This window comes from Bubalus bubalis, chromosome X (genome assembly GCF_019923935.1).
Source record: "Bubalus bubalis isolate 160015118507 breed Murrah chromosome X, NDDB_SH_1, whole genome shotgun sequence".
Taxonomy (NCBI): Eukaryota; Metazoa; Chordata; class Mammalia; order Artiodactyla; family Bovidae; genus Bubalus; species Bubalus bubalis.
The window spans coordinates 9,256,027-9,271,335 of NC_059181.1; the positions used below are offsets into that span (position 1 = coordinate 9,256,027).

At 40.1% G+C, this 15,309-nt stretch overlaps 1 protein-coding gene across 8 annotated transcripts in view; it reads right to left on the reverse strand.

Moving 5' to 3' along the window:
* Positions 1-9,157: 9,157 nt before the first annotated feature.
* ASB11 (ankyrin repeat and SOCS box containing 11) overlaps positions 9,158-15,309 on the reverse strand; it is a 37,127-nt gene continuing 30,975 nt past the window's right edge. For all 8 annotated transcript variants that reach the window (XM_044937182.1, XM_006043787.3, XM_006043786.3 and 5 more), the window contains 2 exons: positions 12,860-13,051; positions 9,158-9,739 (listed from right to left, as the gene is read on the reverse strand). In XM_044937182.1, coding sequence (XP_044793117.1) covers positions 9,615-9,739; positions 12,860-13,051 — 317 coding nt within the window. In that variant the 3' untranslated portion in view covers positions 9,158-9,614. The remainder of the gene's footprint in view (positions 9,740-12,859; positions 13,052-15,309) is intronic.

Here is a 15,309-nt window from a genome sequence, read left to right on the forward strand (position 1 = left end):
CAGTTGACCCATGTGGGAGCCACTGTTTACAGTCTGAGGAATGTCCTGCATATTTTAAAATGCATTTTCCTGCATACATGGGGATACACATTTATTGCTGTACCTTTTCCACATGATTGTAATTAACACAAACACTTTTTACACTTATTTTGTCTTGGGGATCTTTTCATTTCAGCAGAATAACTCAATGGCTCTGTCCTTTTCTTTATTCACTACAGCAGAGCATTCCTTAAGTATTTCACACCAAAAACATTTCATTATTCCCCTAATGATGGAGGCAGGGTGTTACCATTTTCTTTTACTACTGCAAAAATACTGCACTTCATATATTTCTACATATGGCTTCATGCACGTATTGAAACTGAGTCCCCCTTAAACTCTGTTCCCCAAGTTTATGGTTAACCTCTCTATTCGAAAGTATATTCCCTTTCTTGTCCTGAACCTGTGCCCCTCAAGACAGAGGACTATTAAAGAAAAAGGGGAAATTGGAGCCCAACACAAGCCTCTCTGTCCCTGTTGTTTTAAGTAAAAGGCTTTTTGCTTTACTCTCTCAGGCCTCCCCAGTGTGCATTAGTAAGTAGGAAACGTGAAGACTAGAAACAAAGAATAGCTGTTAGGCTGGGAAATGGTAACAATTTAGACTATAAATCTGCCACATGGCACACTAACTGAACTCTCAGTTCCCTAAAAGATACAAAGTTCTGACACACATGCATAAGTTATTTTTAGAGGAAGCAGACCCCCACCAGATGAAAACTGATGACCACAAGCATGTAGACCTCAGACTGGTCAAAACCCAAAGGTTGGTGATCCTTGAAATGTCATCATGATGCCAACCAATCCAAGAACACAAGCTCACCACACAACCTGCAGCTCCCTCACTCACACTGCCTTTAAAACCCCTTCCCTAAAGGCCATTGGAGAGTTTGGGTCATTTGAGCATGAGCTGCCCATTCTCCTTGCTTGGTATTCTGTAATAAACACTATACATTCCTTCATCACAATGCAGTGTCAATAGACACAATGAGTGTCAATACCACACTTAGTGGACCCAAATTTGACTCAGTGACAATATGCAATTATTTCCAGAGGCGAGATTCCTAAGAGTGGAAACACGGGGTCCAAGTTGTGCTCATACACATGTGAGACACACAGGAGTGGGTACAAGTCAAACGAGAATCCCGAATGAGATCAATGGATGGTCTCGATATTGATTTCCTGGTTGTGATATTTTACTACAGTTTTGCACAAAGTTATCATTGGGGGAAACTGGGCCAATTAATAATCTACAATTATTAATCAGTTCACTTAAAATTTAAATACTGCCAAATTGCCACTCACCTAGAGCCAGACATCCTGGAATATGAAGTCAAGTGGGCCTTAGAAAGCATCACTACAAACAAACCTAGTGGAGGTGATGGAATTCCAGTTGAGCTATTTCAAATCCTAAAAGATGCTGCTGAGAAAGTGACTCAATATGTCAGCAAATTTGCAAAACTCAGCAGTGGCCACAGGACTGGAAAAGGTCAGTTTTCATTTCAATCCCTAAGAAAGGCAATGCCAAAGAATGTTCAAACTACCGCACAATTGCACTCATCTCACACACTAGTAAAGTAATGCTCAAAATTCTCCAAGCCAGGCTTCAGCAATATGTGAACCGTGAACTTCCAAATGTTCAAGCTGCTTTTAGAAAAGGCAGAGGAACCAGAGATCAAATTGCCAACATCCGCTGGATCATGGAAAAAGCAAGAGAATTCCAGAAAAACATCTATTTCTGCTTTATTGACTATGCCAAAGCCTTTGACTGTGTGGATCATAACAAACTGTGGACAATTCTGAAAGAGATGGGAATACCAGACCACCTGACCTGCCTCTTGAGAAACCTGTATGCAGGTCAGGAAGCAACAGTTAGAACTGGACATGGAACAACAGACTAGTTCCAAATAGGAAAAGGAGTACGTCAAGGCTGTATATTGTCACCCTGCTTATTTAACTTATATGCAGAGTACATCATGCAAAATGCTGGGCTGGATGAAGCACAAGCTGGAATCAAGATTGCCGGGAAAAATATCAATAACCTCAGATATGTGGATGACACCACCCTTATGGCAGAAAGTGAAGAACTAAAGAGCCTCTTGATAAAAGTCAAAGAGGAAAGTGGAAAAAGTTGGCTTAAAGCTCAACATTCACAAAACTAAGATCATGTCATCCGGTCCCATCACTTCATGGGCAAGTAGATGGGGAAACAGTGGCTGACTTTATTTTGGGGGGCTCCAAAATCACTGCAGATGGTGATTGCAGCCATGAAATTAAAAGACACTTACTCCTTAGAAGGAAAGTTATGACCAACCTAGAAAGTGTATTAAAAAGCAGAGACATTACTTTGTCAACAAAGGTAAGTCTAGTCAAGGCTATGGTTTTTCCAGTAGTCATGTATGGATGTGAGAGTTGGACTATAAAGAAAGCTGAGCACCGAAGAATTGGTACTTTTGAACTGTGGTGTTGGAGAAGACTCTTGAGAGTCCCTTGGACTGCAAGGAGATCCAATCAGTCCATCCTAAAGGAGATAGTCCTGGGTGTTCATTGGAAAGACTGATGTTGAAGCTGAAACTCCAATACTTAGGCCTTCACACCTGATGCGAAGAGCTGACTCACTGGAAAAGACCCTGATGCTGGGAAAGATTTGAGGGTAGGAGAAGGGGATGATAGAGGATGAGATGGTTGGATGGCATCACTGACTCAATGGACATGAGTTTGGGTGAACTCCAGGAGTTGGTGATGGACAGAGAGTGCTGTTCATGGGGTCACAAAGAGTTGGACACAACTGAGCTACTGAACTGAACTGAAATTGCCCTCCAGCTCTATTTGCAGAATTAACTGAGAATGCCATAAGCATATATACATTGTTCACTACTGTATCAGGAAAGATCTGAAGAAAAATGAACCTTGCATTTGGCAGAAGGAGAAATTTACTCCCAATGGAGACTGGCCGTCAAGGAGTTAAACAGTGCAGCAGGAGAGCTGGAAAGCATCCCATTCTCGGAGCAAAATCTTCATAGTAAAGCTTCTTTATTTACTTTTCATTAAATACCAAGAAGATAAGGTTTCTCTATGTTCAAAGTTAACTTGATTGTCCAAAACGACAATAAAGAAGATTTGAAGGTTGTTGCCTTAGCATCTGGGAAGAAATTAATCACCATTTTATCTTCTCATAATGCTGATCAACACCTGTGGATGCTGGAAGATGGGAACTGTTTGCTGCTTTGTTTTTAAACTATTTAACAACAGTTCCAGTCAGGAATTAGAAAAATATTACTAGGGAAGTTGATGCATTTTTAAGGATCCACATGTGGATAAAGTTGAACTACATGTATATGAGCTTTCATTAAAGAGAAACAGCTTGGCTTACAAGAAGCCACAAGAGCAAAACAATCTGCCAGCTTTAAGTCGGTCTCTGTGTCTGGCTGCATGTTCAGAGAACTCAGCCCAGGTTAGGTAGGAAAAAAGAATTATGGCCTGTATCAGCAGTAAGGCCATAATCATTCTCTATCAAACGCAGACTTAACACTGGCCACTGACTCTGCCCCACCCCTCACCTATAGATCTGTGGCTGACATCACTCATGGAATTCCAAGACTTTCCTCCTGACACCTTAGGCAGACTTGGAAGTCACCTTCAACCAGTCAAAGTCGGCCCCAGAGCTGAAACCTCATGTCATTCCAGCTGGCAAGTTTTCAAGTACAAAACCTTTAAAACCCAAAAGGTGCATCTCTCCTCTGGTCATTGAGAGTGATCCGCTTTTCCTGAAAAAAGTCCTGTCTTAGTTGTGCCCGTCTAATTGGCTCTGCACACTGAGCTGGCTGCTGTTGTTACTTTAGAAAGCTGTCACTCATTCTTACTCCATAGATCAGTGCGGTAAGATTCAAACAAGGATGTGTTTTTTTGAAAATCTGGCATAATGCAGTATTCTTGAGCAAACAATCGGGCAAATCAAAACTGAGAGAGGGTCTTCATAACAATGAGGCTGAACTCTTCAAAAATGCCAGTGAGGTGGCATAAAACACAGAAGTGGTGGGGGAGGCTTTCTAAATGACAGGAGAATAAAGAGACTTGATCAGTAAATGTGATGATCCTTGACTGGATCCTGATTAGGGAAGATAAGGCATAAAAGACATCAATGCCACTACAGAAATTTAAATATAGATGTATATCAGATACTCCAAGTGCATCAATGTCAAACTTCCTGCGTGTGATCACTGCATCGCCCACACTTAAGTCAAAGAAGCTGTGTTCTTAGGACATGCTTACTTGAAGTACTCAATGCAGAGTCTTATGGAAGCGTGATCCAAGGGGAGAAACGTGTGTCCCTATGTACATATTTTGCACCAAATAGAAAAACCTGGGACTTCCTTGGTGGTCCAGTAGTTAAGACTCAGTCCTCCCAATGCAGGGAGCCCAAGTTTAATCTCTGGTCAGGGAACTAAGATCCCACATGCCACAACTAAAGCCTGGGGCAGCCTAATAATTTTTTTTTTTTTTAAAGAAAAAGTTAACATAAGCTCTATAGTCAAACTGCTTGAGTATATGCAGTCAGCACTGCCCATTCTGTTCACAAGCCACTGTCATTCCTCATAACCCAGCAGCCCCAGGTCCCAGGGCCTTGGGCTGATTGGGAACACTGTTTTCATTACATTGTTATGCAGGTTTGTAAAACAAACCACAGCCTGTCTTTATTAAAATGTTTGATATTTTGGTCACTGGGGACCTTTTTCCCTTAACATTTGAATTTTCTTAATACTGCACTACAATTTTTCTCCTGATGACGTTTTTCGGTGCCCCCTTAAATTTTTTGCCTCACTCACCTCCTCCTAATCCTAGCCCTGGTGAAGAATCATAAAACTCCGAGTTTACTTACAAAGGGCTCATTTTAAAAAATATGTGTATAGGTATTAATTATTCATGGAACTACTTATATATGTAAGTGTGTATACACACATTCATACAAATATGTATATATACATATACATACATATGTTCATATATACATACAAAAAGGCAGAAGCAAATGTGGCAAATCTTATCAACTGACAAACTGAAGTGATAGATAGACAAATATTCACTGTATTATTCTTGCAAGTTTTTTGCAAGTTAAAAGATTTTCAAGACATAATGATGGCAGGAGAGGAAATTAATGAAAACTAAAACGTAGTATATACTTTTCTACAGGTTACACTCATGTTAAAAGATGAAGCTGCTATTGTGACTGTGACCCTGTCTGACCCCTGCCTTTGTTCTGGTACAGACTCTGCTAAAGAAAGGAGATGATGCTGGTATTTCACATGCAAATGTCCATGCAGGAGTAGCCCCTGGCAAGGATTTGGAATGGGAGTAAACGAGAGGTCCTCCAGTGCACAGAGTACCCTTCCTTGACAATGATTCAGCCCTCACCATGACAACTTCAGGCACTGTCTCTGAAGGGTCAGCTGTTCTCTATATGGGAAGTGCATAAAATCATCTCAGCAACGAGCACCATTATTGAAAAAAGAAATATCTAAACTTCACGTTTGTTTGACATGGCAATATTAGAAATATCAGGGAGGAGAATTACTTTGGGAGAAACGGGTCCTTAATAAAATATGAACAAAAACTTAGAGATGTTGCATGATGTACCCAACATTTTAAATAATTTATGGGCTTTTTCAGAGAGTTGAGGTTTGCGTCTTCAAGTGACACATGCAAGCTTAGTTTTTAAAATAATGGGTCACAGCAGATGATGGATACAGTGAGATAAATGATGGATGGATAGACAGATGATAGGCACATGGTATACAGATGAATATATTAGATATCTCTGTAGGGAGACAGATGGCATTTGAACAGATAATAGGTGGTACTTGTTTGGTTACGAAAATAAGTTTCCCTTAAAATGATTCATTATGTAGATATTTTAAAGTATTTTATATTATTAAATAGTTTTCTTAGGAAATACCACTTCTGAAAATCTAAGAAATATTTCAACTGTTTTAAGCTTTATCAAAATGAAGTTCACACTCGTATTATTTATAATAGCAAGACATTAGAAATAATTAAATATCCAACAATATGGAAATAGCTAAGAAATATGAAACCACCATTTTAAAGGATAGTTTCAAACAGTTTGAAACTTAGAAAATCATTACAAAAATAGTTTGTGGGGAGAACAGGAATCAAAAAATACATTTGTAACAAAAATAAACAAATGAGACCTAGTCAAACTTATAAGCTTTTGCATAGCAAAGGAAACCATAAACAAAATGAAAAAACAACCTATGGACTGGGAAAAAATAATCACAAATGATGCAACTGACAAGGGCTTCATTTCCAAAATATACAAACAGCTCATGCAGCTCAATACCAAAAAATACAAACAACCCAATCAAAAAATAAGCAGAACACCTAAATCCTAAATAGACATTTCTCCAAAGAATACATACACAGATGGTCAACAGGCACATGAAAAGATGCTCAACATCACTAATTGTTAGAGAAATGCAAATCAGAACTACAATAGGTACCACCTCACACAAGTCAGAATGGCCATCATCAAAAAATCTTCAAAAAACAAATGCTGGAGAGGGCGTGGAGAAAAGGTAACCCCCACTACACTGTTGGTGGGAATGTACGTTAGTGCCACCACCATGGAGAACAGTGTGTAGGTTCCTTAAAAACTAAAACTAAAGTTGCCATATGATCCAGAAATGCTGCTCCTGGGCACATATCTGAAGCAAACTCTAATCTGAAAATACACATGCACCCCCATGTTCACAGCAATAGTATTCACAATAGCCAAGACATGGAAGCAACCCAAATATCCAACAGATAAACGTTTAACAAAGATGTGGTATACATCCATAATAGAATATTACTCAGTCACAAAAAAGAATGAAATAATGCCATTTGCAGCCACATCAATGGGCCTACAGATTATCATACCAAGCAGAGAAAGACAAATACCATATGATATTACTTAAATGTGAAATCTAAAATGTGACAAATGAACTTACTTACAAAACAGAAACAGACTCATAGGCATAGAGAACAAACTTATGGTTTAGCAAAGAGGGGCACAGATAAAGTAGGAGTTGGGGATTAGCAGATACAAACTACTATATATAAAATAGATGAACAAGGACCCACTGTATAGCACAGGGAACTATATTCAACATCCTGCAGTAAACCATAATGGAAAAGAAAGTAGAAAACAATGGGTATATATATATGTATAACTGGGTCACTCTGCTGTTCATCAGAAACAAACACGACACTGTAAATCAACTATACTTCAATTTTAAAAATACTTTTGTAATAGGATTGCTACATTAAATCAAGAAAAGACACAAACATAAAACCCTGTCAAGATGTACTAAAAGTACACTGAAAACAGTCACTAAAACCTTAATAGCAAAAATTAAATAAATATTAGATACACACATGAATACTTTCAAAATTCAGTCACCCAGCCAGGGACCTTGCCTAATCAACTTACTTAAAACAGTGGCTTTCATCACTGCTCTTTACCACAATTTCATTTTTATCATTTCCTGTCGTGATGACATGTCTATGCTTATTCCCTGTTGCTTCCACTGACACATAAGTTTCTCAAGGGCAAGGACCTCATCCATCTTTCTTTCTCATAGCCTCAAACTGTGTCTGGCACATAATAGATGCTGAGTAAGAAATGCATGAATGAATGGAGAAGTTACTGCAGAGTACTTCAAATATGATTGAAATGGCAAGAAATCACACCACTTTGGGAATAAAACATTCCACATCCTCTGAAAAAAATGAAATAATCTATATTAGTGGTCAGAACCCCCCAAAGCAAGCCATATAATCTCATATAAACTAGATGATTCATCTCAGGGCCTAATTCTAGCTTGATAGAATGCAGGGCTCAAAGGGAATACAAAGACTATTTCGTGGGGGAAAAAAAAAAAAGAATAAAGACTATCTTGTGCCCAATCGTAAACCATCTTAACATCACAATACCACCAAGATGCAGGGATCTGGACTTGTTCCATACCCATTCTGGATGCAAAAGGATCAATGGGATTCAGTTTAGGAGCAGAGCGCCCCCTACACACACACACACACACACACACACAGCGCCCCCTACACACACACACACACACACACACAGCGCCCCCCACACACACACACACACACAGCGCCCCCTACACACACACACACACACACACACACACACAGCGCCCCCTACACACACACACACACACACACACACACACAGACACACACACACACAGGAGCAGAGCGCCCCCTACACACACACACACACACACACACACACACTTACCAGATTTGGGAGGTTCATACAAACGATTCATGAAATTCATGGTCCAAAATTTCCGAAAGTGGACGCAACAACAGGATTGTCAAGTTCCTTGTGGCCACAGACAGACTGGACATCCTAGGACATCCTGAGGCTTAACACAAACTTTAGACATTCAGCAAGATGCAAGTACACCAAAAAAGGCACTCTGGCAAACACTCTGAAGACAGAAAGCCTCCAATTCCTGCATATTCTATGGTATCTATTTTAATTTATCAGTATTTTTCTTTAAAGTTTCTTTGATAGTATCCTTACAAAAGAGCTCCCCTTTCATGTATATTCATGAACATTTTATTCCAGTATTTTATACCATCATTTGAAATGTTTTAACATTTTCTAAAAACCAGTATTTGTTTTTAAATTGATATGAAATAAGAATTTAATCTTTATCCCCCATATAGTTAACTACGAGTACTTATTTGACATGAGTCATGAAAATCAGAAAAAGTCTAGAACAATATCAACAGAAATGTATGTTAGCCACATGTATAATTTAAAATTGTAGTCACATTTAAAAAGAAGTGAAATTAATTTTAATAATGAACTGTATTTAACCTAATAGTGAATTGGCCAAAAAGTTTGTTTGAGTTTTTGTAACGTTGTCTGGGAAAACCCAAATGAACTTTTTGGCCAGCCCAATACATTCAAAATATTATCATTCCCATGTGTAATCAACATCAACCAGGACTTCGATAACTGCAAGTTTCAATTAACTGTGATGTTTTAAAGTATTTGGCTTTTTTATATATAAAATAAAACACAAGGAAATAAAATTTTAGCAGAGATTTATTCATGAAAGGAAACAAAGGGGAAGAAGGGAATAACTGAATCAAGAATCTATCTTGGAAGACTTATATTCATCATAACCTTATCCACCCAGATTTACGTGTCTACATGCTATGCAGAATGGTAACCATTAGATAATCGAGAATCATGAATCTTGAAAAACTGCCTACTAGTTTCACTCTACTTCACAATTTTTTTAAATTTCTTAGTGAGAAATAAAAATGAAAAGGTTTCTGATTGCGCCTTGGTTAAAAAGAATGCTAAATTAATCAGGTGTCTCCATTCCCCACGTACTGCAGTTCATCAGTGTTATGCTCTAACTAGCTTAGCTCATGTGAAGATACCAGGAGTCTAGCTGTTGCGCATCTACACTAGGCACCCTGGGTACAGCAGACAACAACCTATTTCTTTCCAAGTATCTTCCTATAGACAGTTGGGACTACTGGTATAGGAGGAATTTTTCCAGTGGGTCCGGCAGGTACAGTTTGTGGATGATCTTGTGACAGTTGCGACCCAAGCACTTCCGGACACACAGGCGGCACAGCTGGGAAAGAGCAGGTGGGCCTGCGGGAGGAATCAAAACACACGGTCACAGAGGAGGTGGTAGGAGACGTGCAGGGCCTGCCAGTCAGGCCTCGGGGACCTCCTGACTTGAGCTGACCCTGAGGTGCTGCTGGCTGGGTCCCCACTCACACTCAGAGGGGGGACCTTCATTCTGACAAGGATCCCAGCTCAACAGAGGATCTGGAGAAAGGATACAACCCACTTAGACCCAGTTATAGCCTGCACCTCAGTCTTGGGAGGTCTCAAAGAGCTGTCGTGCCTGTGGCTTTGAGTCCCAAAGGAAAGCAATTTAACCAGGGTCGAAAACATGGTCGAACAGGCTGAATGAGCATTTGGCTGGGATCCTCGGCATGCAGGGGCATTTGTAATGCCCTGTTATTTCCTTTCCTTACTGTATCAACAAAGACTGCTGCAAGTAATTACTGGACTATACGAAGCTTTCCTTTTCAAGAAAATCCTATTGTCACAGCGTCTTGCACCCCATGAGAAATGGTGACTACATGGGCTGAGAGCCAGATAACACTTGGATTGATAATGCCAAGGAGCACCCATGTGCCTGAAAGATACCTGGAGGAGCAGACCATCACCCTTAGTCAAGACCTTAGGAAGCTAGAATGCAAAGTGTCTCTCCTGTCACACAACTAAAGCTCCTCAGAGTGACCTCTGACATAGCTGGTATTCAGTCTTCTAGAGTGAGCAGCTGTATTTATGAAGATGGAAGGCAGAGGAACTTGTTTAGAAGAAATACAGATCTTGGACCTGGAAACATCTTTGATGGAAGGAAACAGGAAATGTGACAGTGGCTATAAACCATATTCTTAGCTAATACTTGTTAAGTCCCCGGTATTTCCAAACTGGGAGCTGTTAGTAGAGATTCAAATCAAAGAACAACCATTAAGGACACGGACTACTGGAAATAATGTAGACCCGTCTTACTCAAAGTGTGGCCTCAGACTGGCAGCATCAGCATCACCTGGGAGCTGGTGGCCACACAGAGTTTGGGGCCCCAGCCCAGAGTTCCCAAATCAGAATCTGCATTTTAAGGAGATTTCCAGGTGATCTGTAAGCACCATGAAGCTTAAGAAGCACTAAAACTATAGACGCAAGCCTCCCACTCGGAAGGTATAAGGTATACAAGACGTGGGGGTGGTTTCACAAATCGGATCTGGTGAGTGAAATTAAACTCTTCCCCATTAGAAACTGTTTCAGAAGATTCAGGATTGTGGCATCAAAACATTAAGAGTGCACACTGGAAATATGGTTACCAAAGAGGAAGGAAGGGAGGGATAACTTAGGACTGTGGGGTTAATACATACACACTAGTATATATAAAACAAGAGAAACAATAAGGACGTACTGTATAGCACAGGGACCTACACTCAATATTTTATAATAACCAATAAGGGAAAAGAATCTGAAAAAGAATATACATATACATGCATGCTAAGTCACTTCAGTTACATATGACTCTTTGCAACCCTTTGCATGGTAGCCCGCCATGCTCCTCTGTCCATGAGATTCTCCAGGCAAGAATACTGGAGTGGGCTGCCAAGCCCTCCTCCAGGGGATCTTCCCGACCCAGGGATCAAACCCACGTCTCTTACATCTCCTGCACTGGCTGGTGGGTCCTTTACCACTAGTACCACCTGGGAAGCCCATATATATCTATATCTATCAGTACTTTGGCCACCTCATGCGAAGAGTTGCCTCATTGGAAAAGACTCTGATGCTGGGAGGGATTGGGGGCAGGAGGAAAAGGGGACGACAGAGGATGAGATGGCTGGATGGCATCACCGACTCGATGGACATGGGTTTGGGTGAACTCCGGGAGTTGGTGATGGACAGGGAGGCCTGGCGTGCTGCAGTTCATGGGGTCGCAAAGAGTCGGACACGACTGAGCGACTGAACTGAATCTATATTTATACATATATAAATCATTTATATATATATATATATAGAATCATTTTGCTATATACCTGAAACTAACATGGCATTGTAAAATAACAATATGTGTATGCGCTCAGTCATGTCTGACTCTTTGCGACCCCATGGACTATAGCCCACCAGGCTCCTCTGTCCATGGAATTTTCCAGGCAAGCATGCTGGAGCAGGTTGCTATTTCCTTCTCCAGGGAATCTTCCTGACTCAGGGATCAAACCCGAGCCTCCTGCGTCTCTTGCATTGGCAAGTGGGTTCTTTACCACCTGACTCGCCAAGGAAGCCAAAAATCTATAATACTCCAATAATAGTAATAATAAGAGTGCAAGTTAGAATCTTAGTTTTTAGTTAGCATCCTAGTCCTACATTTTAGTAGCTGTGTGACCTTCTGAAAGCCCATCTCTTTGTGCTCCTCTTTTTTCTATTTGAAGCTGGGTTAAAGTACAAGTTACCATAAAGTTCTCATAGCTTTAAGGTTTTGAGAATTCAGTGAGATGCATCAATGTTTCTTTGTCTGACATATGGAAATCTGAATAACTACTATTACTTTAATGGTCTCCTGAGCATACAAATGCTCGGGAGAGGCTCAGATAGTGTTCTCTTTTTATGGCGACCCAGCGTGGTTCTCCGTACAATCTGGGATATCAAGCCTTGTAGAGGCCTGCCTTCCCTCCTCCAGCATCTAGAGATTCATTAGCCCACAGTGGATATGGGCATGGGGCAATGGGGAGCACAGATTCACTGACTCCCTGAGCTGGAGAACAGGCAAACAACTTCACCATTTAGTCCAGTTTCTGTAAGACACACTCTGTGTCCACTTAACCATATCTAACTCAAATTTTTCTCATTTCCCCTAAATTACCTTCAAGTATTACAAAGCAATCTGCTCAATCACGTGCTTATGCCAGGATACACGGGGCAGTTCCACCTTTTTAAGGTGAAAACAAATTTCTCTCTTTTCTTGTTAATGCACAAACAAAGCCACATACCAGGTGTATGAAAATGTCCCTTTGTTATAAGTGACAAAATTCCGTCCGGCAGTGCTAGAACTTGCCCCCTCCCACGTGCCACTCCCAATTAAAAAGAGGAAAAGGAAATAGGTAAAAGAGTCTACAGGGAGGCAGGAAGGAGAGAGAGTACATGTGCTTGTGGAGGAGAAGTGGATGCCCAGCCCTTCCTTACCTTCCCGGAGCAGGAGTGCCTGCTCCACGCTGCTCTTTGGAGCTGCCAGATCAAGTGCGCTTTGGCCCTGGGCATTTTTGCATTTGAGGTTAGCCCCGTAGTCTATCAGCAGATGGATGATTTCCACACTGTTCTGCTTGGCGGCAGCATGGAGAGGGGTGTCCAGCCACTGACCATGGTTAACATTGGCTCCTTAAGAAAGCATGTGACCACAATTTAACACTACACGTTAGTGAAGAAACACGACAAGCCTGAAGTATGCTTGCTGTCCATAAAGACATCTTAAACGCCACGACATATTTGACAAATCTTTGAAAATATATGACTGAAGCCTAAACCCTCAGCAATGCCTACTAAGACTGTTTCCAAATATTTTGACAAGAAAAGTATTGAATAATGGTATTTTTATCCTGGAGAAAGAAATGGCAACCCACTCCAGTATTTTTTTTTTAAATATAAATTTATTTATTTTAATTGGAGGCTAATTACTTTACAATATTGTATTGGTTTTGCCATACATCAACATGAATCCACCACGGGTGTACACGTGTTCCCCATCCTGAACCCCCCTCCCACCTTCCTCCCCGTACCATCCCTCTGGGTCATCCCAGTGTACCAGTCCCGAGCATCCTGTATCATGCATCGAACCTGGACTGGCGATTCATTTCACATATGATATTATACATGTTTCAATGCCATTCTCCCAATCATCCCACCATCTCCCTCACGTAGAGTCCAAAAGACTGTTCTATACATCTGTGTCTCTTTTGCTGTCTCGCATACAGGGTTATCGTTACCATCTTCCTAAATTCCATATAAATGCATTAGTATACTGTATTGGTGTTTTTTTTTTTTTTTATTCTTATAAGTCATTTTTGTAACACAATGTTCTTCAAATAATTTGCAAAATTACATTGTAGTTTGTCACTAATGACTTTATTGTGTTTCACCAAATTTTTTCACTATTAGCAGTATTCAAAGTAATTCTGCATTTTTTCAAGCTACCACCTCATCTTCTGCTTTTTCTCCTATTCTTTTTTACTTTTATTGACAAGATTCTACTCATATTTATTTCTTCATGATGCCCATGATTTGTTTCTTATTACTCCTTTCCTGAAAATTCAATATATTTTAGTGGAGGATGAATGGGTGAGAGGAAACCTGAGTCACTGCAATAAATATATTAAAATGTTTATATTTGTCAATTCCTTCTTCTTTGGTAGTTGGTACTTTTTGAATAAGCAATGCTGATTAAAGAGCATATTCATGTGCAGTTACTTGGTCATTCTGGTCTTGTTTATTCAATTACTGACAGTATTCAGAAGAGATGTTGGCATATCCAATATTCTTAGAAGAGAACATCTGCAACCTTGATGTACATACTTTCTTTTAAAAGACACAGAAAATCAACTTTTACTAACAATAATTTAATCACAAATCCAAAGTTCTAAGAAATCCTAGGCTGTTTTTTTTTTTCCTCTCAGTCTTTTTAACTCAGTCCTTCAAAGACATCATCTGTATCTTTGCAATCTCTGGGTTCCTTCACACTCTCTGTATTCATCTATAGCTTTTCAAACCCTTAATATTTTGCTCCATCCTCACATGTCCCACCTTTTTCTCCAGTGGCCCCTCATGTGCCTCTCTGTGTTAACTCCCATAAGCCTGCAAGGGAATGGAATACCCCTTTCTTTCTTTAATATATTGCAATTTCTGTTCATCATTTTTTGCCTGTATATCAAGTTGCACAATCATAGAAACATTATTAGCTTTAAATTTCCATCTATTTAATACTTCATTTAATACTTTTTACCTCCCTCTTTGTAAACAATGCAGCCCTGCATGATTGTTCTCTAGTGGGAACATCTAACACCTATATTCTGAGCCAAGCTGTCAATGCTTACTTGTATTGTCAGTTCAGTTCAGGATTTTTTTTTTTTTTTCCTTTTGGTGCTCCATAAATGTTGACCACTGAATTAAGACACAAGAGTGACCAACGCATGAAAAGCGAAAGTGAAATCACTCAGTCGTCTCCGACTCTTTGCGACCCCATGGACTGTAGCCTACCAGGCTCCTCTGTCCATGGGATTTTCCAGGCAATAGTCCTGGAGCGGATTGCCGTTTCCTTCACCAGGGGATCTTCCCAACCCAGGGATCGAACCCGCGTCTACCGCATTGTAGACAGACGCTTTACCGTCTGAGCCACCAGGGAAGTAACTTCGTGCAAGAATTCCCATTTTTGGGGTGGAAACAGCTACTTTGAATTATCATGGACTCTTCTGGTTACAAGAAATGTGCCTAAAACTGGATAAAAAATGGGAATTAATAAATTACTAAATTAAAAGTTCTAAGGATCTTTCTAGTGTCTTGCATGATAACATCAGGAACTTCATAGTAAGTTTAGTAATCGATATTTATACTTAGATTCCAAGGTGATCTGGTAGAAATAGTCT